This window comes from Anopheles nili, chromosome 3 (assembly GCF_943737925.1).
Source record: "Anopheles nili chromosome 3, idAnoNiliSN_F5_01, whole genome shotgun sequence".
Taxonomy (NCBI): Eukaryota; Metazoa; Arthropoda; class Insecta; order Diptera; family Culicidae; genus Anopheles; species Anopheles nili.
The window spans coordinates 54,476,606-54,504,292 of NC_071292.1; the positions used below are offsets into that span (position 1 = coordinate 54,476,606).

Sequence of the window (27,687 nt, forward strand, 5' to 3'; positions counted from 1 at the left end):
CCTTACGGAATATTCATGCATCGCATTACGGTGAATTGTTTGCATATTCATTTAAAAAATAAATAAATAAAATTATGGTCAACATTCGCAGCGCACTATATTCATGTCGACGTTGCCACTTGCGATGGATAAACAACTTTTTCTTACACGACCTTACACGGCTCTTTTTTCGTCTTTCTCCAACATCACACCTTTTCTCTCGTTTTTTTCTCATTCTCTCTCTCTGCGCGATCTTCCTCTATCAGTTCCTGACATTGCGGAACATTGTGGACGTGCACGGAGAAGGGAGGCTGCATGAGACGGCGATCTCGAGTTCGTTCACCTCGCGCTGCCGGTTGACCCAATGAACGGAATAGCTCGCACTAGACAGCCTCCCTTGGCACCGATGGCACCCCCCGAGGCCTCGGTGAGCGGATCGCAGAGAGCTTTCGTCCAACGAGCAGAGTGAGCGAAAGAGTAAGAGCGAAAGAGACACGATCGTTCCACCCCCTGCCCCGGGGCGGGATTCCACCCGGGAGGGAGGGATTTTTCCTTCCCAATTCCTCTTTCAACCTTTCTCCGTGGCACTGGTTCCCGTCCACTCGTTGACCAGTTCAGTGCCTCCCCTCGACGTAGAGGACCGCCCGAGATCTGCACAACGCTACGGAAAACCGGACTGGCAGGCTTGGATTACTGCACGGGCGGCCATCTTCTTTGAGCTCGCGCCCTGCCAGAAAAGGTTAGGATCAGACCTTGATGCGGTAATCGCAAACCCGCACGTTGGATAATTCGCCCCTGGCCCTGGCATAATCGTGTAATGGTGCATGCCAGCTATTACACGAAGGGGTCTGTCGTACGCTAGGAGGGACTACGATCTACGAGGGCAAGCTTTTATCACCCTTGATTTGAGGCACAGGCAAGGGCACAAGGGATTAACGACGCAAGAGTGGGCGATTTTTACAGCTTTTCTCGAGCTGGCGAAAATCATTTTCCGGGGTCAATCATGCCACTCAACGGGCATTTTGTTCGCAGTTCGTTAGTTACATAGTCCAAGAATGAATTCTCAAGTTGTGGCCTCTGATGTGAAGCTTTTCTTCCTTTCTCAAGTTGTCTGTTGGCTTTCGAAGCGTTACGATGTCTCTATAAATAGTCGGTTAACTATTTTATTTTTCTCGCATGCTAATTTCACATGTTTTTGTTCCACATAATCCGAGCCCGAGCATAGCCAAGCGCGAACGGCCAAAGGCTGCCGCGAAAGCTCCACAAATCGCTATCGAATTTCTATCGACATCCCGCATCAACCCCGCCCGAAAGCCAAAGCAGGATGCCTTTGCCCCCGGGCTCGCGATCGCCAATTTATGCGGCACGAACTCTCTCGAAAAGCCATCGACCGCTCGACCGACCGACTGATCGTCGAGCATAACGTGTTGCATAAATTTGGCCCCGAAATCAACAAAAAGGCGCAAACGAAGGTGCCCAAGATGCCGGGCGAGAGGCGAAACCAAACAAAAGTCGAACGCGGCCAACGGCCCGCGAACCCGCAGGAAGGAAAAACACGACGGAAGCGCCCAACCCCGGGTGTCCGAAATGGTGTCAATGTACGAACTTGAACTCAGACTCTCGTGGTTCGATCTCGCCCGCGTGAGGTGGTTCAACTTTCGCGCGATAAGGCCACACGGCCACCTCGCGGAAAGCTTTTCGCGCGGAAAACGCGATGCATTGTCAACGTTGCATTTCAAGATCATCGGCCCCGGTGATGTGGTGGGCTTTGGTGAACCTTCCGGGGCGAATTCCTCGACCGATCGCCAAAGGGCAACGGTCGCGGTAAGCATATTCGGTGATGAATTGTAAAGCGCCCGATCTGCACTTGATGCAGCTGACGATCTGGGAGCGATCCTGTGGGGTGAACGAGGATGAAGGGCGACCATGAATAAAGGCGTCCATGCATAAAGATGAGCGGTGAAGCGCTGCAAGAATGGAGAATGGAGAGATATTTTCATCTCGATGAATTAATTCAGCAGATCGAACGAGCGCTCTAAGTTTAAACAAATAAACTTCCCAGTACATATCTACGTTGCATGGGATATAACTTAGGTGATCTTCGCTATCAATAATACTATATTCAGAATAGTTTTGGATTAAATTCTCCATTTTCGTTAAATAAAATTGACTTTATTTGTGCAGCATTGACGTCATACTCGTTTGGAATAGGCGTCACGATATTAGGCATAGTCTACTTTTGTATATTTTGTTGGGTGCTATCAGCTTGAAAAAAAATACCATTTAAAATTAGATCATTTTATGGTGGAGACCATAACACATCTTGATCCATACTTTTTCTCCATAAAGCACTCTCGAGGGTTTTTCCCGTCGTAGAACCATTTGCTCAACGACGACAAAATGAATCACGCATGATTCAACAGCCCACCATCAAAGCAACCCACCACGGACGTCAAATGGCACACAACGTTCAAGCAACAGCGTTGTCACTAGCAACCCAACCCCAGTGAACAACAACACGTCATCAAGCTCGGTCTCGGTGTCACGCTTTTTGATCATTTTCATTTTCGAAATCCCGTTCTTTGCTCGCTCATGCACACACATACGCACGCGTACACGCATCTCAGAACGCATGCATCCGCATCTCGGACAAACCACCCCCGGGGTGGAACAGTGCCACCCCTTTGATCTGGTCAGCCGGACGATCGGACGGTGTCTTGGTTTGTTTTACGAATCATGCCGGACCTCTTTTTGCTCCTTTCCCACCTTTTCTTATTGACGCATACCGCGGGCAGTCTCCGTACGCCTCGCACGCATCGACCCGCGTCGTGTCGTCTCTCTTTAAACCGCCCCCACGTACATACACACACACATACACACGCGACCGATGGCCGCCCCCAGGGGTAGATTATTGTTCTCCGCGCGCGCGCGCACGTTCCGAGTCGTCAAAAGTAGGTGAAAAGGTGATTGACTGAGCCGCATCGAACATAAAGCTTCGCGGGCTCGACGCACTCCACCCTCCGCTCCCTCTCATTTTTCCGGCCCTCTCCGGTGCCCTTTCTTCGCTGGTCGTGCTCGCCTTCTCGCACCCCCTCGAGGGGTGAGACCCGGCAGGTTTGTCCAGTTGAGATTCGTAGCTCGGTGATGGATGCTCTTTCTTCTGAACGGCTGCTGGCGCGGCCCTACCTAGCGATGACATTCTTTTTCTTTTCTTTCCTTCTCTCTTTCTTTTCCTGCTCGCTGTTCGCACATCTGTTCGATAGCGAGCCACGCGATGGTGACGACGACCGGGACGTTTTTCAACGGGGCCTTATCTTAATCGTGTACGACGCACCAGCTCCATTTAAGGCGGCCCGTTGACATTTCGTCAGTAATCGATTGTGTAATCTGCCATTTTGTGCTTAGCCACTCGGCGAGGATCACTCAGCGAATGCAGCAGAAGGGAAACAATTCCTAGAGTTTCCCATTTTCTCTGTGTTCTGTTTCATTGGGCAATCCTTATTAGATCATTGCGTTCAATAAGATTAATTTCACATTATGTTATGTTGTTTATTTGCATGTGAATAATAACATAGTTGAATTATTTTAATGTCAATGGTTTACGCTTATGTTTATCTACCCACCGTACTGTTTGCTTTATCAAACTGTTGCAATTGAGTTTAAAAAAGCGAACGCATCTACTGGGCTACAAAGAAAAATATATATTTTTCCTCTCCTTTTTACCTCTCGCCATTGCTTAACATTTATCATTTTCCAATCACAGCAATTTTTTTCGTGGTTTCGAATCAGTGGGACTGTAATGGGAGAGTTGTCTTATCCATATGTAATTGTAGCATTAGTAGCGCCCGAACCGACGTATTGCTAGGCTGGTCTGCTTCCCTGCCATTCCTAGCTGTCTTCACGCGCTTGTGGTGGATTAGATTAATAGAAGTACAATGTATAGTAGAGTAATTTAGTACATACAATGTGCATGCATGCGGGCTTTTAGTCACAAAAAACCCTTCTAGCGACTAGCTTAAGGGGTAAAGGGATTCATAGAGTTACGGGATGAGAATACTATCATAAATCAGTAGAATCGGCTGGACGCCGCGTGTCTTAACGCTACTCCTCTAAGGATACGTCTTGTCGGTCACTCGTGCGAAGTATTAATGCAGAGGCGAACTCATACGATCTAGCGATTAAAGGGAATATGTGGAATAAGTTTCGACTGCAGGCCACGCAAACCACCTGCCAACATCTAGCGGCGTGCGATGTTCCTCCGGAATTTCTGGTACAGCATCTCCATGGTGCGGAATTCGGGCTCGTAAATATCCGGCAGCTCCTGATCGAGCGCGTGACAATACACCATGGATACGGTTCGCGTGCCATACAGCTTTTGCTCGAAGTCCATCAGCTGCTTGACGAAGGAAACATTCGGTCGGATCTGAGGCCGCTTGTCCTTGATGTGGTTGTACGCGTCCTTTAGGCTCATCCGGTGGTACTTCATGAGGTACGCCAGGCATAGTGACGCTGATCGGCTGATGCCTGCCACGCAATGAACCAGAGCAACTCCACCGGCCTTGCATTCCTACGGTAGAGTTGATATGCGGTTAGTGAATAGTTCGTAAACGCATCGCAATGAAGCATGTGAATTTGCATGTACCTCCTCGATCATGTCGGCCACTTCGTGGAAGTAGCGTTCCAGATTTGCCTCACGGTTGTCCTTCACTGGGATCCTCAAATAGCGCGTATTCTCCGCTGGCAGTGGAGTATCAGTCAACTCAGTCACGGTGGTAGCATTTACGACGAAGGTTACACCCAACTGCTGCATCATACCCACCGAGGCGGCACTTCCACCGCAAAGGTAGAGGTTTTTAAGCAGCTTCGACACTCCACTGATTGGTGAAAACCTATCGAAAAGAGTCGAAATAACATCATGCATTAGTTTAAAAAGATATCAGTTTCTATGTTGCTCTTAAATAGCTCAATCAACCCCATGATGAGCAGCTCGATCACTTGATCAATGAGCATTGCGCCTGCGGTTATGCAATTTTCGTGACACAGTTCAACCAAACCACATTCACCATGCTGCTCGAAACGAAATACACACTGAATTCGAACTTTCCAATGAAATTATTATTTCCCTCGAGACACCAATAATAACGTTTAAATGCGCTTTAACCTTCTCGTGACCCAAATGTCCTACTATTCTCCATTCTATCCTTGACCAGCATCAATCACCATTCGTTCTCCTTCTCACCCTGCTACAAATTGCAAACGATCGGTAACGATCACTTTACACGCCTGGGCGTACAAAGGTCCTCCACTCCATGAGGATCCCATCAAGCCACGACATCCTGGTCGGTCTGTTTACTCCTCGTTTATGGCCCGAAAATAAATCACATCTGCGCGAGACGGCCTCCCCTTTTCGCACAAAGAAGTAACGGTGGGTTTCCTCGGCTGGCGGGTGTTTTTCACTCACCCCACCACACGCGGGGGTGTGCGCAATAGGACGCGTGAGGAATGGAATTTTTAGGTCGATGAGTAACAAACCGACCGTTCGAAATACTTCAACGGCAAGTGTTGGCGCAAACGGGGCAACAACTAGGGTTGCCTCCGTCCGGCCGTCACAAGGTTGTCCTCAGCCCGTTCGTCCCTTTCGCAGCTCGGATAGGAAGGAAAATCGTCTTCAGAACGATCGCGTTTGAGTGGTATGGTGAAACGAGCACCCTCCGCTCTCCCTTTTGAGAAGGGTTTCTGCATTCCGAAATGCCAAAAGTGAAGCGTGACACGACAGCGCACGCGAACGAGCGGCACCATGCGCCTCCATTTGCACCCCGCGGTAGTCGACGATGAAAAATCACCCCATATGACTCGAGCAGCCAGCTGGAAAAAAAGCAGTAAAACGCACGCCAATGACCACCGGGCTGAGGTGGAAGATGAATCTCGCTTGCCGCACCGTTGGCGTTACACATTTGCTCAACTGCCAGCGCGGTTTCGGTGGTGGGTTTTTGTCCGATTTCTCACTCGAACGTCGGGAGATGGAACCCTGCCAATGCAATATTGTAGGTGTCATCCCTTTTAGGGGTTGCTCGTCGCATCGCATCGCATCTTCAAACGACAATGCGCCGCCATTCAGGTGGTGCTTTGTTGTCTAAAGCCCGCGTTTGACGTCGCGCTGACTCAGAGCGGCTGTCAGCTGCATGCGCATTCGTCGTGGATAGAAACGCGGGTCGAGCAGGGGAACCAAGCATGGCAGGAAATGTTTGCTGCCCGTCATTTCAACCGTGGTAGCTCCGATCCCCGTTTTAGAACAATCAAGTTGGCAAGGGTTGCTGATTGCGCACCAACAGGATCAAAGGCAAAGACACTTCAAATAGTAGGCCGTTGTCTTGCGCACCATCGTAGGCGGTTGTTTTAATTTTCCTGACGCTCTTGGCAACCCATTTGAACGATTTTTGGTGCCCACGATTCAATTAACAAACAATGAAAACAAGGAAATGCACCCTTTTAACATCCTCAAGCTAATAAACATTTTAAAACAACAAGTCAAGCCGTTTATTGGCTGTCTGAAACCAAATCGAAGAGCCGCCATTTTCCGGAAGTCCCCCCAACAGCAGCCAGCCAGCAACCATTGCAGGTGTGCCTTAACGAGCACCCCACAAATAGCTCATAAATTCCTGTTACATAAAAACGACGCCAACACAAATCACCCACCTTGTCCTCGCATTCCGCTATGCTCAAAAGCTGTTTTCCCGTGGCCCGTTGCTACAGAAACCGCAGCATGCTGCGACGCCCGGTGCGTTTTATTTTTACCATTCGGCGGCAATTTGACTTTTACCTTGAATTTTTAGTGTTATTTGCTTTTCCTTGTTTTTTTTTCTTTGGTACCGTACCGATTCCAACCGATTCGACAGATGCGCCGACACCACAGAGACGGCACGGGTTCGTCCTGGCCTTTTTTTTTTCGTCTCGTGGAATGTGCCTTTAAATGCGAATGTGTACGTATGTATGTGTGTTTTTCTTGAGATTTTTGCTAGCGTTCCCATGTTTGATTGCATTCGTTTTCGCAATCTGCATCCCCTTCTGCTTAGCTCTCCTGTTTAATGGCGTGTATTTACGTTCGAGCAGCTTTTCCGCGTCGTCGTTGCGTCGCAATCCAAACCGACGCGACGAAACGGAGCGAAAGAATGCGTTCGTTTGAATCACACGCAAAGAAGCATAAAAGACAGAAAAAAAGGTGAAGCGAGACATAACAACCACCAAAATGGATGCGGGGCGCTAGCTTCCCCATTCTCTCGGGGTTTCCTCGCGCTCATAATTCACCGGCGCCTCGAGCACTTGTCACTCGCACCGAGTGACACGTTCACAGATATGATTTAAATCTACCGCCCGGTACGGTCGGCTGGCGGGCGCGAAAATTCGTGCGGGAGCAAGAGAGGAAGAAAGAGAAAGCTGCGAAGGTCAAGAATCTTTCCTCCTCGCATCCCCGTCACACAGGGACAATGTCCGCGCCGTCCGTTGACCGTCACGACCGTCTGCGGGGAACGATTTTTCACTTCCCGATACTAGACGCGCGTGATATGGCATGCGCACTGGTGACACATCCTGCCCAAACGCCCCAAGGACTTACATGCGGATGGGATGCCGGAGAAGCGTGGTACCGGCCAGGACCTCGGGCGGGTTTTCGTGGCGCTCCAGCATTGCCTGAATCTGGTTGCCCGTTTTTCCTTCCGGCATCGTTTCTGGCGATCCGGCGGCAAGGATGGCGTCCGATTCGGGGCTCATTTCGGCCATTGCCTTGGTTACGTTGCCAGCTGGCGCGGGAATTGTACAGTTGCTGAGCAGCTCCGAGTGATTCACACTGTTTATGTTTATCTCTTTCATTTTATGAGCTTTTTATGGTTTTTTTTTTGTTCAATTAAGTTCCTTCGAGATGAAAAGCACAATAAAACACACTCCGTAGACACTCCGCGCGTTAGTCTGCTACTCTGATAAACGAAATGTTCCACGTTCACTATCGAATTCCGTCACACAATTTCCGTCGCGACGAGCTCTTCGGAGGTCTGGGAAATATTTAATCTATCTCCACAACGTCCCACGCAAAAGAGACGATCAATCGCAGCACGCACCGGTGTGTCGTTCACTTGAATTCCGTTCGGTAATGCGCCTCAACCCACAGCGTTTCGAGAAGCTTCGGTTCGAGTACCTCAAGTTGGCGTACGAATCGGCCAGAAGGTGCAAAAACACTGACGGACGAAACTCGCCCGTCCTCGATGAATGCCGCAGCGAAAGCTAGCGTTTGCTGATTAGTGACCAGAGAGGACGAGCGAAGAAGGCCGTGCCGGGGTCGGAAAATTCCTCGAGCAAACGAAACACCACTAGTAGGCGATGACGCGTGAGCGTAAGCGAGATGGAGTGAGCAAAAATTTTCCGCCGCTCTCGCTCACCTGCGCGTGAGGTCGCTCTTACGCTCAGGCGAGTCGCCGATGTGGTTATCCTTTTTGCACGCCCTGTTTGTTGTCAGTGGCGAGTGGAATGTTTTCCCAGACCGAAACGGGGCGCAGGATTTTCGCGCTCTTTCTCGCCAATGCTTTTGGGGGAGTTTGTTGGCAAAGGAGCACGCGTTGGAGAAAGAGCCTGCATCTGCAACGCTCTTTCTGCGACTCAATGGGTAACGTTTCCTTTGTGCTTATAAACATCCGTTTCCAAACATACTGAGCATAATAAATAGATGAAGTAGTCATTTTTTTCGCAATGATAAACAAGCTTTTGTTTTTCGCTTGTGAGAATAAACTGAAAATTTACATTTTATTGAGCAACCCATTTCGAATCGAAGCGTGCAATTCCTTAAATTGCTCCCACGACACCAACCGGCCGGACGGCTTCAATTTAGGCGCATCCTTCCCTACCGCAATCGTAAAAGCCTTCCTACCATCCGTTCTCAGCTTCTCAGCGCTCTTTCTTTCCCTCTCTCTCTCTCTCTCGCTCAGTTCTCCATCGCTGGGGGTTTCCTCTCGTGTCGCCACGGAACCGTGATGGTATGCGGGAAACCGAAACGATTCACTATTTTTATCCGACTCGCGCAGGAGACCGGTGGGGGCGCCCAAGGGTGTGTGTGTGCATGGGTGTGTTAGTCGTGAGCCCTGAGAAGTGTGCGGACGATCCGAATCACTTTCTGGCGTCCCTAGCGACGGCCGTTGCGCACGAGAGCACTGAACGCCGACGGTGAAGACATCAATATGATCGATCGACGGCTCGATGGGACGAAGGGATCCTCCGCCTGCGAGAAAAGGGTGCATCAGATGGCCCAGAAGGAGGAGGGGATCATCAGCAAGAATGTTTACGAACCGTCAACGGATGGATGCAGATCCAAGAGTCAGAAATTGAGGTTAAAAATGCAACACTGCTGTGCTGTGGTTTAGTGTTCGGGCCTCGAGCAGACCCAGGAATGCAGATTGCCCTCGACGCGTCTGCGTGCGTTGATTGACTGTTCTATTGCCCTGCCAGAGTAGGGGTTTTTGGGAGGTTGAAATATTTGCACACCCAGGTCGATCGACGGCGGATGGGTTTACGATACGACTTTGTCATATTTTCATCGGAATGCAGACATTAAAAAGTCGCAGAAGGACTCGTAATGGCCGCGCTAACATCGAAGTCACATTACATTTAGTGATTTTATTCGCACGTCCTAATGTACTTACTCTCTACTCCACGTGAGTCTCCCACACAAACCGTCCCTAACCGCTTCTTGTACAAAAAAGTCATTAAATAAACAAACTCTTAGTGCGCGGCAGAATTTATTTACCCATACACCTACGTGCCGCTTTCATTTCGCGTTCAAACAGCATCTACATTCCTAGCTGGCAGTGTATTTTTCTTTATTACGTTTGGCTGATGCACTTTCTAGACCCAGCCGAGGGTGAAATGAGTAATGGCAGCTCACCCACAACCGCCCATGTGGGTGAAGGAAATGCATTACCACACGTCGCACGCGTGGGTATTTTGTTTTCGCTCGGAAAGCGAAAGTCGATTATCGGTTCGTTTATTGTTCGTTTTTCCTTTTACGATTCACGATCCTTTATCTTTTTTTTATTCACTCCCCCACCATCGCCTAACTAGTGTCTCATTTTTATTTGTTTGCGCGCGTTCGTGCCATCAATTAACGGCATTCACGATTGAGAGTTGCTTTGAGCCCACCACCATGCCACCATCGATTCGGAAATGGGTTTGAGATCAGCTTGCAGGTGCTGCAGTGCTTTAAATGTGGCAATAAATCGCCCACGACCGCAATCCATTCCCAAACAATCTCTGAAGGCCCGACTCTGGTGGATGAAATAATGAAGTACAAAATTGATGTGGAATGCAAGCATACTCGTCTGCTGCAAGCTGCATGCGCCCGGGGTCAATGTTGTTTTTATCTCTTCCCATCATACCCATCGAAAACGATATCAAGCAGCTGCGAGTCAATGAACGCGCGAGTATGTGCGCCATCTGCATTTTGGCGCGTTGTTTACGTCTTTCGGTGCATTTTCGAGGGAAAAATGTTCACCCCCACTGACCGGATGGGGTCCATTCCTACGTTGTGCGTATGTGTGAGTTGAATTTCTAAGCGCATTTTCAGCGTTGTTTACCAGAGGAAAAGAACCTTCGCGAAACCAGCATTCTTTGATTGCCTTCCTGCTCGAAGGGGCTAATCCCATTTCTGAGAAATCGCTCCTCACTTACGCTTTCCCAACGATCGCGATAAGGTGGCCAATTTTATTGCGTCAATTGTGTGTCCCTGTGCTCGATCTCTTACGTTGAACAGCCTACTGTGGGCCTGCTGTTTCGTATTCTAATACGCTCTCTCACGTCACAGTACTGCCTGCAGCGCTAAAACACCAAAGCATGCCTTAATTTATTTATTAACCTTGATCTAACCAGATCGGAAGCATCGCGATGCGGTTCAACTCTATTATGTGGGGCGTTACTTTGGTTTTGTATTTTTTCTTTCTTCTTTTGTCTTCTATTTCACACCACCCCCAACTTGCCTCATCGTACAAAGACCAGCGATGTGTTTGTTTGTTTAAAAAAAGATTGTCTGAGCGCACAAAAAAGCGACATCCGTGGTACGAAAATAAATGCCACCAGGCCCCCTCAGAACGCCCACAGGTTTAACCACTCTCTTACTCCTCCTCCACCTCCCGACCACCTTTAAGGTGACCAGAATAAACCGCTGTACTGACTGACCACATCCGCCACCACTTTACACCACGGGGCCCAACAGCCGGATGCGGGCAGGCGGTAGTTAGCTATGTTAAATTATCCTTCGTTATATATAGTGCCTGTCACAAATGGATGGTTTTCTGGCGCGTTTACATAATGGACCACAATGCCAACCACTGGGGTGGAGGGGTAGTATGAGTGAGCTCGGGAAAATTCGCGAAAACGCGAGTAACACCCGGAGAGGGTCGAGATAAAAAGCGATCGATTTTCGGGCCCTGATTGACGGCTGAGTGCTGCGATCTTTCATGTGTGCGCTGTCACATTGGCAGCGCAAGAGATTATGCTCGCGACAAACGACACCGAACCGGACAGGGACAGGGTTCGGAGGCGCGTCTTAGCGATCGGTCTGTTTGGCGTGAACTTTGACATCAGCGTGTACGCGTGTCGCACGCTTAATGCTGTCGAATCGGGTTACACTTGGTTTTGGACGTAACATGGCGCGATGCTGCGTGTTTCGAGTGGGGTGGCTTTCTACACGATGCATTTAACGATGCTTTAAACGTATCAACACATCACACGCAACATTCCATCCGCCCAACTCGCCGTAGCCCTCGAGCGGTTATGAAAATATTTTGACGTTTCCACCCCCGCGGCGGAGCGTTAGTTTCCATCACACTCGAGCGCGTTTTCCTCCGGCCTTCTAATGACACCCAAAACGAATACTTTATCCCTCCGCTCAAGGAGGCGTCCCACCAGCACGCCTCTAGCGCGACAGGGTGTGAAGAAATGCCACGACTCGAAATAGAATGTAATCTGCCCAAACGTATTCGCCCGCCCGGGATGGGAACGTTGATTGCAGCACGCATACCAACGCTACGCAGGAAAACAAACGGTATCCCTGCTTGGTTAATCCTCGTCGCGCGGCTTTCCCATTAAAATACGCCCAGCAAAGGCCGACTCACCTTTTGAAAATATTTTTATTACCTTACCACCGACGCCAGCGATGCAACGTCCCGCACAATCGTCCGCACCTTCTGGCCAAATTCTTCGCGGTTGAGCCGGATGATGCGCCATCATAAATATTTTCGGACGCATTTGGATCAAACTCGGTGGTATTGCGTCGTTCGTTGCTACCGATGGAGACGCCTGGTGCCCCATGCGGTGCGCGTGGAATGCGATCACCAAACTGAAGGTGTATCGTTTCCCCTACACGGTTTGGATCCCAAGTGTCACATAGGCTGATAGATTTCTCGGAGGCTGAACTGGATTGTACTTTTTTTCGGATAAAATCCACCAGTGCGCGAGTGAATCACTGGGCGTGTCTCCATTGCCGTTCGCTGAACGGTGTGGGGCATTTTTATGAATGAAACCGATCCGCCGTAAACGGAACGCAAACTCCATCGATAATAATGACGGTGCTTGACGGTGGAAACGGACGCTTGGCAGGAAGTTTTTACAGCCCATCGAGAGCGTTTTCGGTTCGTTTTTGTGATAATTCATTTGCGCCATAAAATCCAAACTTTCGGCGCGTCGCATAAAAATGCGCTTCATGGCAACCAACTTTAACGAGCTCGCTGCTCTCGGACGCTGTCCTCATCGCGTCCATGTTTGAGGTGCAAATCCTTCAAAAACGCGCACAAATCTACATCATTACGCGCCCATAAATAAGCCGGACCCGACCCGAGCGTTATTGGGTTTTGTTTACATCGCGCGTAACCCTCGGTAGGCCAAAGAACTTTCTCTCGCTCCGGTCACGGTGGCGCTAGGTTGGATATAAATTACTGTCTTGCCGCGGAATGCGCGAACCCCCACCTTCGGGACACTCCAGGCACCTACGAAGGACGCGTGAAGCGCCTGCTCAGCCCCAGGAAGAACGAATGAAAAATTATACCCCCAGAGTGAGGGGTGAGTCTCTGTGGGGGTGGGTCCCAGGTCGCCAGCCTGTTGCTGCCTGTTGTGTACAACGTGGCAACAACCGGACGGTGGTGACACCTTGCGCGGTTTGAGTGTCAATTAATCTAGATGAAATGAAAGACGAATGGTGTTTTTCATGCGCCAAGCTTGATGACGGGAAACCGTTCGCCCGTATATTTTGCACCCCTACACATACACATGCGCATGCACACACATGGTGCTCGAAAACGTCGGATGGATGGGTGGGTGGGAAGTAGACGAACTTTCTGTTTATGAAACCACATTCTCGAGCATACGAGTCACGGTGCTCATTTCACGCTCTATTACACCATTTTCGAACCGTTCGATTTTGATTACAAAGGCTTAAAATGAGTCCAGGTGCAGCACGATCGAGATGCTCACGTATTCAATGAAGCGAACAAGCGAAAGAACACATTTTAAGTAGATTTATATTCTAGTCTCAACCGCGCGGTGGCCTTGCTCAATTATCCACCCCCAAGGCGCGTACTTTCGGGCGAATTAAACGCTCATAAATTTCACTCGACGCCACGAGCGCCAACGAGGGACGGCGCACGTTTCTACGCACTTTCATTCATCCTTGACATCGTTCCCGAGCAGAAGGGAATGCGGACACTTTCTCTGATCCTTCGTACCCCTTTTTTTTCGCATGTGGAGTGTGTTTTTGTTTGTGCTCTCGATGTTTCGCTATCGCCGCGAGCTAGAAGCGCAATAATTTGTCCCAATTCATTCCCGCGAGATGTTTTTTGTTCGCGTGAAAAACATCGATTTTCGTGCATACGTGCGTGCTTATGTGTACATGATGAAAGCTTCCGCCATTCGACTGGTGGCTTGAAACGAAACGCTTCCCGTAACAGCCCAGTATCGGTTGTCAATTATGCGGCACAGTCTTTGAAAGACGTGCACTAGAATTCACCGGGTTGGAGAAAAGAAATTAGGAGCACCCGATTGTGTTCTATTCTTGGCCCATCGCACATGTAACTCATTCACGCGATCGAACGAACGCGTCCCACGGAAGTGACCGACCGGAGGCGGATGTCGAACCCACCCGCAGATGATCTGTGAAACTGCCACATCCCAAAAAGCAGCTCTACCCCTAGGATCTACCTAAGTCGCGTTTCGAATGACTCACCGGAGCGCGACAGGAATGATCTTATAAAAACTGACCATTTTACACACGCAAATGTGACTCGTGCGCGCATACGCGCACACACACACGCAGTCAAGTTTACGCCCACTCATAAATGCCGTCCACGCGACCTCAACACGTACGTGCCACTGCTCGCTCACACTCGAATTTGAACCAGATGTTTTCGCGAACGCTGCTCCGTTTCTGTCGTCATCGTACCCGAAGGGGTAGGTTGGGCCGTTCAGCTCGACCGGTAGAGATGGTGCAGGCATTCGTTCGCATTTGTTTACGCCGTCTTGCGTCTTCATCGTTCACGTTTGCTTGTAAACAACAATCGAAACTACAACCGCCCGTTGCTGCGGTTGTCCACTTTTGATCCGTAGTGCAGGTCGTCGTCGATACGATACTATGGGATGGTTGCGTAACTGTTGTGAGAGCGATTTATTTGGAACATTTCGTCACCTCGCGGCATGATATTTTCCAGCTGTGAGATATGGGGTGGATAGAATTGTAGGAGGGGAGTGTGAATTTATGAGACGGAATGATAAATCAATCATGTGAGGTTAAGAACCATTTGGAAGTAACCACACGAAACATCATCAACAACCCATTACGGATTTCTTTTTATTTATTGGTTGTTTATTACATCTAATAATTTCCACAAATTTAGCACAATTCAGTTTATTACCATGCTGATGATTTTGTATATATTAGTTGGGTTTTATTTTAATTATAAGGGAATAAATCCCGGAGGGCATTGTGAGTTTCCTGAGCGCTACTGCGCTTCGCCTGCGTTTATGCAACACACATGACATTATACCGGTTTGTTTTCCGGTTCACACACCTTGCTTGCAATTGCATTTTCTTGCACACAAACAGCGATGGAAATGGCTATTTTCCGGTTTTAAATCGTTTCAAACGATCGGTTCATTTTATTGATTATATAACACTTAACACATTACATTTATTTGGCGCGGAAACCAGTTCCGACGGTCACCGGGACGCTGAAGCAAGCGAGCAGTCCATTCTATACGTATAAAGCTCCCTACATACCTTCTTCCACACGATCTGTGGAAGCACGAGCCAAGCGCCGGTCATAATCTAAACATTTTACATCCAAGCTTACACCAATAATACTCTCTACGCGGTTCGTCTTGTTCGATATCTCACAGCCTCACATTTCATCCTCCATGCTGACTTTGTTCGCGTAGCCAAGGCTTTCGATCGGTTTCGTGGACTTTTTCTCCTGTTCCCGTCGCTCCTGAGCCTCGATCGACCATGGTTGCAGCTCACCAGATGCCCCGAACCAGTAGATCACGCAACCGATCAGGTAGATCCCGGCCGCGATATAGAACACCGTCTTCCACTCTTCGTTGCTTTTGTTCGAAGTGATATAGCCCGTTATGATGGGGCTCACGATACCTGGTATCGTGGCAAAGGTGTTCGAGATACCCATCAGCACACCGGCACTCTTGGGCGAAAGGTCAAGATGATTGACAGCGAAACCAGACCACGCAAACGCTCCCAAACCGACGGCAATCGTGATGCAGGTGATCGTTGGACCCGGTTCCAGGATGAGCGCTCCCACTATCATGAACACGGTCTGCGCCAGGAAAGCGCCACAGTTGAAGTACCGCCGCACCTGAGTAGTGGTTAGATATCCTTTCAACTGAGACCAATCGGCCAGGTAGCCGGATACGAACAACAGAATGCCCATCACGAGGTACGGTACAGCGGACACAAAGCCCGTTTTCTCCAGTTCAAAGTGCATCGCGTCTAAAGTACAGAAAGACGAGATATTGATTAATCTGCAGCATTCAGCCGTGTGCTTCATCGTGACTTACCCTTCAAGAACGTTGGCAGCTGAGTGAGCAGTGTGTAAAAGCCCCAGTTCTCAGAGAAGTGTGACACAATCAACGCCCAAACGGCTACCGACGTCAGAATGCCCTTCCACGGATGCTTAACATGGTCATGTTCACCTTCGGTGCGTCCCAGTGACTCCAAGATGAAGTCCTTCTCTCGCTGGCTGATCCATTTGTCCACCTCAGGAGACGTCTTAACGAAGAACATCCAAGCCACGAACCACACACAACCGATAACGCCAAACACGTAGAAAACGCTTTCCCAACCCCAAGCGTTTGCCAGGACACCACTCATCGGCATGGCCACGACCGTGCCGGCGTAATTCCCAGCGAATGCAATCGATGCCATACGGGACCGCTCGGATGGAGGAGCCCACCGAGACCAAACAGCGTGGATGCACGGAAAAGTAACGCCCTCAAAGATGCCTTCCACGATGCGGACCGCAAGCAGTACGGCCACACCCGCCTTAGCCGCCAACGGTGTCAACAACGTCAACACGGCGGTCGTTCCAATACCAACTCCAAACACCTGTTGACAAGCCACGGTAGAGCGAGGTTTAATTAGCGGCTGGTGACGCGAAAGTTTGCGATTCGATAACTTACATAATTGCCACCGAACCGGTTGGAGATGAACCCGCCCAGGAAGGGCGTCAGGATGTACCCGTAGAAGAACGAACTCAGCACGTATCCTTGCAGGCTCGAACTCCAGTCGAAGTATTGCTCCTGTCACATCGAACGTTCCAATTATCGACGAGGCACGTGGCACAGCACCGGCAACATTGAATGGTCAATGAAAAGAAAATGCATTTCCCGACCACAGCGTAACTTACATAGCCGACGGTTCCGTTATCGTAGTGGACGGTTCGATTTTCCGTCATCGCAACAATGGCCACGCTCAGGTTCACTCGCAGAGAGTAGACGTTGAAGAAACCGAAAAACGCCATACACACGACGATGTAGCGGCGACGCTTCCAAAACATCCACAAAGGCGCATCGATGCCATCGCTGCCGTAAAGAAAGGAGCAAATAAGTATAGAGGTCAGTTTGCAGTTGGAAAAACGATTCCAGCTCTTCCGCACGGGCCGAAAATAGATCCGTAGTAGCGAGTGAACTTGGGCGCATAAATCTCTAAGCCTTGGCACGCAGCTCTGGAAGTGTGAATCATGATGCCGCTCGTTTCCATCGTGATTTCCAACGAACCTAACCCGCAGAGAGTAAATCGACTTCACATTCCGTGGAAAGAAAAAAAAAAGGTTAAAAATATCCTGCCGATGGTTTGACGCTTCAAACGCCAACCACATTCCAATCAAACCCTTCTTTCGCTGCCTTGCGCCACTTGGCAACGGTGCAGAGAAATTGCATCGGCACAATTTTCCCCGAGACCGTCCGCAATCGTACCGCCCACGCAGCGTCAGATCTGGCCAACTGTTTGCAACTCATTACCCAGCATGAAGGTGCACTTATCGAGCAGCACACACGCGTACGCACACCACCAAGTTCACAAGCGGACATATCAAATTGACAGCCCACTTTGATTGAGACCGAATCAACAACATGGCCAACATTTTCCAGCAACAAGTGGGCGCCTACTAAGGGGGTGCTTTAAAACTCGCCAACAATCGCGTTATCGCGGCTTATCGGTGGATTCCACGCGCCAAATGACAGTCCCGTAATCCAACCGCTGATAAGAATAAATTAATAATTTACTAGTACTCGTAGCTCAAACCAGATTGCATTGAGGACAAGTAGTAAACCATGGGTTTATCATCACTTGTGTGAATGAACGGTGGTTTTTACGCGAAATGTCGTTTACTCTCAAAATGCTTGCCTTGTTTGCCGAAAAGATCTATTTAAACAAACGCACAAGAGCTCAATTCAATTGAACCGATACCAATATGCTCTCCATTGGCTCCAAAGCTGTGCAAACGATGAATAAAACCGTATGAGTGCGACTGTGCAAACAATTTCAGCCCGGGCACGTGCTCGGCTCTTGACGTAGGATGGAGATTCCTCGCTTTTATTCAATGGCTCCGCAATTTCCCACACGATTACAGCGATTTTTATTGCGTTGACCTTCAAACCGTGCCGCAGCGGAATCATACGTGCCACCGCTGGGTTTCGTCGATGACCCCGTGGTCATCCTCTAGCCTTCGCGCGAGGTAATCCGCTTGGTCCGAACTTGACCGAGATGGAGCTGAAACGTGACGCCATGGGAACGGCCCTCAGCAAGGAGTTGCAGCGCAGAAAGAATTGCCTATCGAAAGGGGAAAAGTAGTAACGGTGCACCCGTTGTGGGTGGGGTCGAATTGGAATGTCGAGAAAAACTAAACGACCTTAGGCAGGGCGGAAGTCCAGCGAGCCCTGTTACCAAGCCCTTCCACGGTGTTTACCATACCGACGGCACTGGTTCCAAGCGCTCCTTTCACTTTCAATCGTCAAGCCACTAATCCACCCTAGATTCTCAGCCCTATGCAGGTACACATTCGTGCGTGGGACAATAAAACACCTCGCCCTGTAAGACGCGTACCATTCTTCTTGAGCTTACCTCACTTTACTGTTGGGCTTAGTGTCCATGCTGAGGCCGGTTTTCTGTCACCGGGGAGACCTGTTGCTTGGGAGTTTTCCGGAAGATGATAAGCTGTTCACTCTCTCTCGCGTTCGGCACTGATCGCACTGAGAATGATACCCTTCACTTTGATCCTTCGATCAAACACCAAATCATCAGCTGGACTCTTCCGTGGCTGCAGCGCGCTCCACACAACTGACCCACAACTCTACGCACTCGCAACACACGCGCTGGGTCGCACGGATCAGTCACAAGGCCGTCACAATCAATGGACTCCCTCCCAAAAACAAAAAATAACCACACAATCGAAAGCAGGGAAGCGAAACGCCACCGCTGCAGAACTGGTTTCCCGAACTGGTGTTGCGAAAGTTGGCTTTCGCGTTCGGACCCTCCAATCGCAACCGGCTGTTTGAGGGTGGCTTTTAAGAGCTAAGTAGGAGCAATACACGCAAACCACGGACCCTGGGGTACAGTGCCCGACAGCAAAAAGGCACCACACGCGTCGGTGACACCAGGCGCACGCAGTCGAGAACAACGCAACCGTTCCAGATGACCACGTTCCTGCGACTGACGGCGAGTTTCGTTCTCTCCAGCCAGAGACCAGACCTTGTGGGGCGCTCGGTCGGTGGGAGGTTGTTTCGCATCGGCGAATTGTAGGTGTCATTATCATCAAATTGGAGCGCCTATCCTCACCAGCCTGGAGGGAGGATTTTGTTTTTTTTTTTCTGTCATACCGCCGGGTGGCTTATCGAGTTACATCGGTTGCTCTCTGGAGATTGCCACCCTGCTGCCAGTGCTGTTCCTGGTCCTACTCGGGCAGATCGTAAAGTGAGTTATCTTCGTCGATGAGGGTGCAAACGGGAACTTGTATAGTTTAAGGCTAGCGGTGGCAGATTGCAGACAGTCACACGCATGAGCGTTGTGTCGCGAGATTCAATAACGCCCGTTATTGTTTGGGTGGCATCGATAGGTCCGGATCATCGCTGAAGAAGCGTGTTTCATAATTGATACCTCACGCTGGTGGGAATATTTTGAAACTATTAGCAACAGAGCGATCGGCCAGACACGGCAAGAGCTTGTTATCATCGTCGAATGTTCTGAAGAGGTTCATAAGACGGCTTAAAGGAGCCTTTCTTCTGAAATCCCTTGTCTATTTTATTTTTGCTCCTCAACCTACACCGAAAATAGCAGTCCGTATCTCGCATTCCGCTCAGATTTCTCTCCCCTAGTGGCCTCTCTGGCTCTTTCCGCATCCGCACCGCAATTGGCTTCATTATTATCCAATTTATTCCGAAGGTGAAGGTGAACAGCAACCGGCCGGCGCTGATGGCAGCAGGAAATCATCTCCGATCGTTACAGGTGATAACGGCGTTATCACGTTTGACTTCATTGACAGAAGTGGCGTCCCACGCACCGATTGCGTCGATTAGCTGCGACCGAATGTGTCCGTTCTTCGATCACATATACAACCGTCGAAGATCGGTGCTAGATGCAAGCAGGCGGAGTAGCATTCGGCATATATTTTCGGACCTCCCCGAGCTGACCTCTACACGTGATTACGCGGTTGGCATTGAAGAATGACATTCGCGTATCATCCCATTGTTTACATGCGCGCGCAACCATTTACAGGCATCAGTTTATATCACGTACCTATTTAAAACGTCATACAGCCGTAAACTGCCCACCTTTGCAACCGTACGGCGCACATTCGGGCCATCTCCTGCGGTCATTTATCTTTACAATCCCATTGTTATGGCCCATCATCCGCCGGTTGCGAATTGACAACCGCGTGTTTGTTTGTGTTTTGTTTTCACGTTGATAAAGCTAAGAATGCTCTGCAAAATGGTGCTGTCGGTGGGAAACTCCATGATAGCCATGCTTATCGTGCTTCTGGGGGAGTGTACACCGGCTTGATGAGCTTCGTACATGCCAGACTAGACATAATGAAGGGAAACCTCTACTAACTGATATCGGTCAATGATCAAGCACGATCACAATCTGCTTCAGAAACGTTTGTTGTTTTTGATTAAGCGATCACTTGTACACTAGAGTGCCAACATAAATACTCATGTCTAAAAACGCAAACACAAATACGCATGTAGAGCTAACAAAAATGCGCTTTGGGAACGTTTGGAGCGATATAAATATTAATGCTGCTTGTGGGGTTTACTTAAACGATTACAGCCTCGCCTCAATGAAGTAGCCATACCGTGTCAGAGCACTGATCCGATCGTTATCAATCGCGTTTTCCCGAGTACCTGACAACCCGAGCCACTTCACTTCAAGTTCAGCTTTCCACTACCTTATCATCACCCATTACGCCAGCCCATTTATCCGCCATCAGACGACACTTTTACTTTCCGCGGGCGCACTACGTCAGCCCAAGAGGGTGAAATTAAATTAACCATTGAAGAGAGAAGCACAAAAAAAAAGAAAACAACAACCATGCCCACATCCCCGCGGGACCAACAACCGGACGGACCAGTTTAATTCGCTAAAGACCACGTGTGTTTGCTCGTGTCGTAGTTGTCGTTGGAGTTGTTTTTTTGTTGCTGTGTATTCCATTCGCTTTCGCGCAACATCGCGTTCACGTCACATCGCCCAACATCGAGTTGAAGCCAAACGAGATGACAGATTCATCACCTGCAGGCCAGAACTGGGAACCGTTTTAGCCCGCTTTTGGTCCAACCCGCACGTTACGCACTCCGTCGGCCACTTCCATTAGCGGGAAACCTGGCGGGAACTTCACTTAGGTGCACCATTAACGACACTGGTGTTTGTTTTTCACTTGACAAGACCCCGGGCAGCCCTGGAAAAAGGGGAAACCGTTTATTCAATCAACCGCCCGCACCCGCCGGGGTTGCAAGTGCGCCTCGGATTTGGTACGCGATTGGGATTAACTAATCATGCCCATAAATGGATCTTTCGGTAATGAGCAAACTGTGCGGCAATTTCAATGTTACCGGAATCGACGACACCCGGTAATGAAGCGGTAGCGCTGAAGTGACGCTTTCCGGTCGACCTGCCGAGAGATGGTAATGGGCGCAACTCACCACCCCGCTGGTTCGATCCGGTTCCGGACGTTTTCGTTATTTGCGTAATCATTCGCCCACAGCCACGCCTCCCTTCGAGGGCAGAAAATCGCAGCGTCTGGGAGGCATTTGATTGACAAAGCCTACAGCCACACGCGCTCGTTATCAGCTAGCAGGAGGAGCGTTCCACACGAAAGCATTGACAGCCAGTGATAAGATGAGATAAATGCAAACCGACCGCTTATCGGATCTTGATTAGTGCGATGGACGGTAACCCTTCATAAATCAACCGCCGATGGCATCTTCTGAGTAGAATTTGAGGGCTATTAAAGCTGCTACTTAACGATGGAATATCGCACGATCGCATCCACTCAGACTGCCTATTACTCGCACGAACGTTTCCATCGACCGCACGTCAGTGATAACTGTCCGCGTAATGACCTAGAGAGCGGACCAACCGTCATCGCAATGTCATCGTACAGGTTAACTGGCCGAATGTGCACGGTAATATCTGTTCACAAACGATTGCATCCATCCATCTGGTTGAGGCTGCTCCATTCGAACGACGGCCCACGCACTCCAGTTGACTCCATGCGATCCCGGCGAATGGTTCGCAAAGTGTCGAGGATCGATTTCAGCTACCGTAACAAATGGATGCCACGGCGAGTAGCAAGCTGAGGTGGGTTAGAGTGGTTGCTAAAAATAGCGGAAGCTAAAAATATCCATCTAATCTCTTCCACCCGGGGTAATGTCTCCAGCGATGGCATCGAGGCGCCTATGTGGATGTTCTGGAAGCGGCGTCGGTACGTGCTGGTGTTTTTGGCGTTCTTTGGCTTCTTTAACGTGTACTCGCTGAGGGTGAACCTGAGCGTGGCAATTGTGGCGATGACGGAGAACCGCACCATCGAGCACCCGAATGGCACGACGAGCTATGTGAGCTATCAACGGGATCACGGGTTTTCCCTGATTTCATTACATTGCCGTATCTCGAGAGGCAAGCTGCTAATCATTGCTCTCTTACTGTTCGATCCCCGATAGGAGCAAGAGTTTGACTGGGACTCAAGCACGAAAGGATACATTCTGAGTTCGTTCTTTTACGGGTACCTCTTCACGCAGCTCGTTGGTGGTTACATCTCCAACTCCTTGGGAGGAAACTATGTGACGATCATCCGCAACATGATGCAAAATCAATTTATTAAGAGAATCGTTCTGTTTGCAGGTGTTTGGTGTTGGTGTCGGTACTACGGCTATACTGACACTCTTCACTCCACTTGCCGCACGTGGTGGTTTCGGATGGCTCATCACAGTACGTGCAGCTGAGGGATTCTTCGAAGGTGTCACCTTCCCATGCATGCACGTGATCTGGTCAAAATGGGCGCCACCAAGCGAACGATCACGCATGGCTACGATCGCGTTTTCCGGCGTGTTCACCGGTACCGTAGCCTCGATGTTGCTAAGTGGTGTCCTTGCTGACACACTCGGTTGGGAGTGGGTGTTTTACATCCTTGGTGCCTTTGGGTGCGTCTGGTTCGTAGCTTGGATGTTGATCGTGAAGAAGTCTCCCGAGGCAGATCCCTACATCACGCTCAAAGAGAAGGAGTTCATTCTCGCCACACTGCAACGATCGTCCACCGTGACCGAGAAAATTCGCCACCCCTGGCGCGGTATCCTGACGTCCCGAGCCGTGTGGGCACTGATCGTGTCGAGCTTCTCAGAGAACTGGGGCTTCTACACGCTACTTACTCAGTTGCCAACATTCCTAAAAGGTGAATTTCATACCGAGCTAAAACCACCCTCCAAAAACACCCCCACTGTGAGCGCCCATTCGCTGCCCTTTCGCCCACAGACACGATGCATTTTGAGTTGCAGGCGGCCGGCTTCCTGTCCGCTCTGCCATACCTCGTGATGGGACTGCTGCTCAGCTTCGCCGGGTACCTTGCTGATCTCTGCCAGATCCGGCGCTGGCTCACGACGACCCAGGTGCGGCGTTACTTCAACTGTGGCGCCTTCCTGGTGCAGACCGTGTTCATCATCGTGGGTGCTCTCATCCTGCGGCCGGGACCAACGATCACCTGCATCACGATCGCGGTCGGGTGCGGCGCTTTCGCCTGGTGCGGGTTTGCCGTCAACCATCTCGACCTCTCGCCTAAAAGTGCCGGCGTGCTGATGGGCATCTCGAACACCTTCACCACGATCGCCGGCATTCTCACGCCCATCGTCTCCGGTCAGATCACGGCCAGCGGGAGCGAGAACGAGTGGCGAACGGTGTTCTATATCGCGGCCGGGATCTATCTGGTCGGTTGCGTCATCTACTGGTTCGGGGTATCCGGTGAGCTGCAACCATGGTCAATCGAAGCGCAGGAGAAAGAACAAGCATCCCGCAAGGATGCCGATGGGCTCGCGAACACTGGATTGGTGATGGACGAGAAGTCCTAGAGGAGGGATTTGGAGAGGGACACGTTTTCCAGCTCTGCCTAGCTCGCTCGAGGGCACGAAGTGATTGGGATGAATTTCGGATTGCACTATCTGCAAGCAGGTCTTGCCAAATGTAAAATGCGCCTAGACGGCCTAGCGAATAATAAATTCCGTTAATGCCACCAAAGTTAACGACCACCTCACGGTTGCTCACAAATGTCTGTATCACGAGTTGCAAAAAAAGGGCCAAATACCGGCGCGAAATACCTCAAATACGTCAACATGCCCTACAGCGGAAAAATAGCTTAATCTTTGTCTAGCCGGGTACGTTTCCGGTACCTCCCAACGGTGCAAGCTGAAACGCTCATAATTGGTGGATGAAAAGGTATTTAACAGGAAAATTGCTGCTCCTAATAGTTGGCCGAGCCTGCGCACGCTAAATTGCATACGATATCCATTTCCTCAAGCTCACTCGCCGGGATTATTTATGCTTTCCGGTCGTCTAGCCCTTCGAAAGTGGATCATTTCCCGCGCTAATCACGCACCGATGACCCGCGCTGATGGATGACTCAGCCGCACCATTAGACGCGTGGCATTGCATCGGAACTAAGCATCATCAGCTTAACTTCGTCGTCCGCAAGCTTATCGCACGCTAATCGATGGCGCGAAAGGATACTTCCTTGCGTTGAGTGAATGCAAAAAAAAAACACTCACTTTTACGATATTAATAACCGCCCGATGCTCATGGTTAATTATAGGGTATCTTCCTTTCACGACGTAGAACCGGTCCGGGTAAGGCCCTTCTTCATGTGGTGGAAATTTATGTTTTATGTTAATGATTTAATAAACGAAACGTAGTAGGCATAGCGTGAAGCTCGCTAGCAACGACATCGCAGCAAACGTTTGTCACCCGGTAAATCTGTCAGCTGCCATTTACACCACCCCAGCGACCATGGATAACGCTGAAGAAACTGATCCCGAACAGGATGCGCTTAGGCGCAAAAAGCAGGAGAAATTGCTCGCGAAAAAGGCCGCCGCCCGAGAGGCACAAAATCAGCTGTACAGAGTGAGCTTCCCTTCTACCGGGACCGGTTTATCGCTTACCAGTGGTTACTTTCTTTGCTTCCGATGCACCGGCAGGACCACCTGGCACGGGAGCGTGGCTTTTCGGACGAAACGCAGCGGGCCTTTTTTGCCAGCTGGGAAACCCTCTGCGAGCAGGTTCGATCGGAGCAGCTGGCGGAGGAACTGCGCCAGCAGCAGCAGTGCTTCGGGACGGTTATTGATCGGAAGAATGCGTGCATCGAACGATTGATCGGTGTCCGGGATAGGATCGGGGAAACGCACACCAAGTGTCTGCAACGGTTGGGGAACATTGTTAGCTACTACATCCGTAAGTCACCCCACACGGACGGATGAGATGGACGCCAAATAACATCTCAAACGTGCGTTTCCTTTGCAGGGCTGAAAGATTTCCTGACCTCGTCGATACTGGAGCGATACGATGCGGATTTCAAGCATCTCATGGAAGAGTTCCGTGCGGAAGTGTTTAGCAAAGAGGTTTGCATTTGGTGGCGAGCTGTCTAATGGTACGTTTTTGTAATAGCCGTACTTGGAATTTCTTGTGCCATTGTTTTTAGAGCTTTAGCTGCTCTCAAATGGAGATGCTTGATAGTTCCCTCGCGGAATTGCTTGCCAAAATGAAGCAGGACGAGTTAACCGATCATGAGTGGTTTCTCGAACGAAACACCGAAAACATAAGCACAGTGAGTGGCCATCTCGAGTGTGGAAAGCACTCCTTTCAAATTAACTTCCTCATTTCTCCCCCACCTTTCACAGCAAGTGGAAAAGTGCGAAATCAGCCGCGATAAGAAGCTCGCCGAAATGAGCGCCCTCTACCGGCGACTCAAGGAAACGCTCGACGAATTCTTCCAAACTATACTGCACCCAGAGCGGAAGCAATCGTACGATCGACTCGTCTCTTACACGTATATCGAGGAAAAGGCGATCGAGCATCGCCGGTGTCAGCTCGTAGCATTGCAGCTCAAGAAAGTACATCTCGAGCACTCGCTCACCCTCGCTCAGATCGGTGGCAGAAGAAAGCTACGCACACGTCACACCGTCCAGAAGCTTCTCGTGATGGAAGTGAACAAGCTAAAGGATCAACAAACTAAACAGGACGCCAACCATCAACGTCTGCTAAGGTGGATTTGCTCGGTAACGCATCACCTTAAAGAGCTGCTCACGGGCCACCTAGTATGGGGTGATCACATCGCTCAAGCTGGCTTGATCTGCACGCAGTACGAAACCGATCACGATCGACAGTACGCTGCGAAGTGGTTCCAACAAACCGACGAAACAGACACGGATGGGCGCGATCACACCTTCGATTTTTTGACTGACAAAATCAACCGCGTGGAAGCGATCAATCTGATTCTGCGCGAGCAGCGAGACATGCTGCGGCGCGAAAATGAAGAGCTTAAAACGAAATTTAAATCCTACTGCAGTCTGCACAAAATTTCCGACTCCAAAGGGCTGTGTTTGTATGGAAAAGAAGCAGTCATGAAGCCGTAAATAGCAAGAGATAGTGCTCTTAACTTAAAGCTTAATGTCTTTATCGCCATTTTCGCTCAACTTTCAACGCGTGATGAATGGGCGCTAGATGGCGGGCTTTTAGTGTGACATTCCATACAGTAAGTTTCGGTACTTTCGTAGTTTGGTGTCTCTTTTCACTGTGCCAACACTAGCCATTAGATTGGGTAACGTACTGACGACATCCGGCTTGTCCAATGGGCAGTAAGGCTCATCTTCTCTGCGAGTAATCATCACTTATCCCCCGTTTATCGGGAAGCGGCGGTTTCCTTTCAACCGGGCGCGGGTCACATTAATTTGAAACAAAGAAGAAATCCAGCTCGTTAAATCACGCTATCTATATGGCACACTCTGGGCACAACATCTGCCGCGAGCAGCGCACGCGTGTCAACGCGCGCGACCCAGTCAGGTGGCCGTTATTTATTTTAAATTTCAACACGTTTAATGCATTTCGCGCGGTGCGAGATTCCGAGCCGCGAAGCAAATGTGGCTTCATTTTGCGTACGGCACGCGCGTTTTGTATGCAAATAGAGACTGCCCTTTCGGCTGGAAGGGTGTTTTTCTTCTCTTAATGGGATCGTTTTCAGGCTGTCTTTTTGACATTTTTGAAACAATTCTATTTGTGACGAGTTACGCAACAAAAAGGTGGTTGATTCCTTTGATTTTTAGGCAACGATATCATACCAAATTTAGCGTAATTAAGGTAAGCAACGCATTTTGTGGCATTTTAAAAGGCAACTGTGCCAACGCTTCTTTTCTTTCTTTAGCTACCCATGCGCACAGAGGAAAAAAGGTACAACAAGTTGAACGTGCTTGTGTCGTTTGTTGAAACCGTGCTTTAGTTCATGCGGCTCTCTCCCGCTCTGTTAAAATAAGGGTGAGTTTTTCTCACATTGTGAGAGAAAACCGCTTCCTTTCTCTGTTGCACTGCATCTTTGGGTCTTTCCTTTCGCTCTCAAATCCGAAACACCCCCGAACATAAGTTGTGCTACC

At 49.8% G+C, this 27,687-nt stretch overlaps 4 protein-coding genes across 4 annotated transcripts; 2 read left to right on the forward strand and 2 right to left on the reverse strand.

Annotated features, from left to right (window-relative positions):
* Positions 1-3,516: 3,516 nt before the first annotated feature.
* On the reverse strand, positions 3,517-7,845 carry LOC128725635 (dual specificity protein phosphatase 18-like). The gene is made up of 3 exons (XM_053819395.1): positions 7,592-7,845; positions 4,622-4,868; positions 3,517-4,546 (listed from the first exon to the last, which is right to left on the reverse strand). The coding sequence occupies exons 1-3, from the start codon at positions 7,843-7,845 to the stop codon at positions 4,217-4,219; spliced, it is 831 nt and encodes a 276-aa protein (XP_053675370.1). The 3' UTR covers positions 3,517-4,216.
* Positions 7,846-14,868: 7,023 nt separating this feature from the next.
* On the reverse strand, positions 14,869-18,663 carry LOC128725629 (sialin). Its single transcript, XM_053819389.1, has 5 exons — positions 18,635-18,663; positions 16,920-17,094; positions 16,693-16,812; positions 16,072-16,618; positions 14,869-16,003 (listed from the first exon to the last, which is right to left on the reverse strand). The coding sequence occupies exons 1-5, from the start codon at positions 18,661-18,663 to the stop codon at positions 15,402-15,404; spliced, it is 1,473 nt and encodes a 490-aa protein (XP_053675364.1). The 3' UTR covers positions 14,869-15,401.
* A 3,674-nt stretch (positions 18,664-22,337) lies between these two features.
* On the forward strand, positions 22,338-24,123 carry LOC128725628 (sialin-like). Its single transcript, XM_053819388.1, has 5 exons — positions 22,338-22,366; positions 22,446-22,620; positions 22,726-22,845; positions 22,907-23,453; positions 23,534-24,123. Exons 1-5 carry the CDS (start codon positions 22,338-22,340, stop codon positions 24,121-24,123), a joined length of 1,461 nt encoding a protein of 486 aa, XP_053675363.1.
* A 931-nt stretch (positions 24,124-25,054) lies between these two features.
* Positions 25,055-26,676, forward strand: LOC128725632 (dynein regulatory complex subunit 2-like). The gene is made up of 5 exons (XM_053819391.1): positions 25,055-25,168; positions 25,243-25,495; positions 25,565-25,662; positions 25,743-25,868; positions 25,942-26,676. The coding sequence occupies exons 1-5, from the start codon at positions 25,055-25,057 to the stop codon at positions 26,674-26,676; spliced, it is 1,326 nt and encodes a 441-aa protein (XP_053675366.1).
* The last annotated feature ends 1,011 nt before the right edge of the window (positions 26,677-27,687 follow it).

What these genes read in the sequence shown, in the direction of transcription:
- LOC128725635 (XM_053819395.1), bottom strand. Translation starts at nt 7,845, where the DNA reads ATGAAAGAGATAAACATAAACAGTGTGAATCACTCGGAGCTGCTCAGC. An exon ending in CTCCGGCATCCCATCCGCAT is followed by an intron (nt 4,869 to 7,591) that starts GTAAGTCCTTGG and finishes TCTTTTCGATAG; the next exon opens with GTTTTCACCAATCAGTGGAG. An exon ending in TGGCCGACATGATCGAGGAG is followed by an intron (nt 4,547 to 4,621) that starts GTACATGCAAAT and finishes ACTCTACCGTAG; the next exon opens with GAATGCAAGGCCGGTGGAGT.
- LOC128725629 (XM_053819389.1), bottom strand. Translation starts at nt 18,663, where the DNA reads ATGGACACTAAGCCCAACAGTAAAGTGAG. An exon ending in AAGCCCAACAGTAAAGTGAG is followed by an intron (nt 17,095 to 18,634) that starts GTAAGCTCAAGA and finishes TCTTTACGGCAG; the next exon opens with CGATGGCATCGATGCGCCTT. An exon ending in ATAACGGAACCGTCGGCTAT is followed by an intron (nt 16,813 to 16,919) that starts GTAAGTTACGCT and finishes TCGATGTGACAG; the next exon opens with GAGCAATACTTCGACTGGAG.
- LOC128725628 (XM_053819388.1), top strand. Translation starts at nt 22,338, where the DNA reads ATGGATGCCACGGCGAGTAGCAAGCTGAG. An exon ending in CGAATGGCACGACGAGCTAT is followed by an intron (nt 22,621 to 22,725) that starts GTGAGCTATCAA and finishes GATCCCCGATAG; the next exon opens with GAGCAAGAGTTTGACTGGGA. An exon ending in ACTCCTTGGGAGGAAACTAT is followed by an intron (nt 22,846 to 22,906) that starts GTGACGATCATC and finishes TTCTGTTTGCAG; the next exon opens with GTGTTTGGTGTTGGTGTCGG.
- LOC128725632 (XM_053819391.1), top strand. Translation starts at nt 25,055, where the DNA reads ATGGATAACGCTGAAGAAACTGATCCCGAACAGGATGCGCTTAGGCGC. An exon ending in CGGAAGTGTTTAGCAAAGAG is followed by an intron (nt 25,663 to 25,742) that starts GTTTGCATTTGG and finishes CATTGTTTTTAG; the next exon opens with AGCTTTAGCTGCTCTCAAAT. An exon ending in ACACCGAAAACATAAGCACA is followed by an intron (nt 25,869 to 25,941) that starts GTGAGTGGCCAT and finishes CACCTTTCACAG; the next exon opens with CAAGTGGAAAAGTGCGAAAT.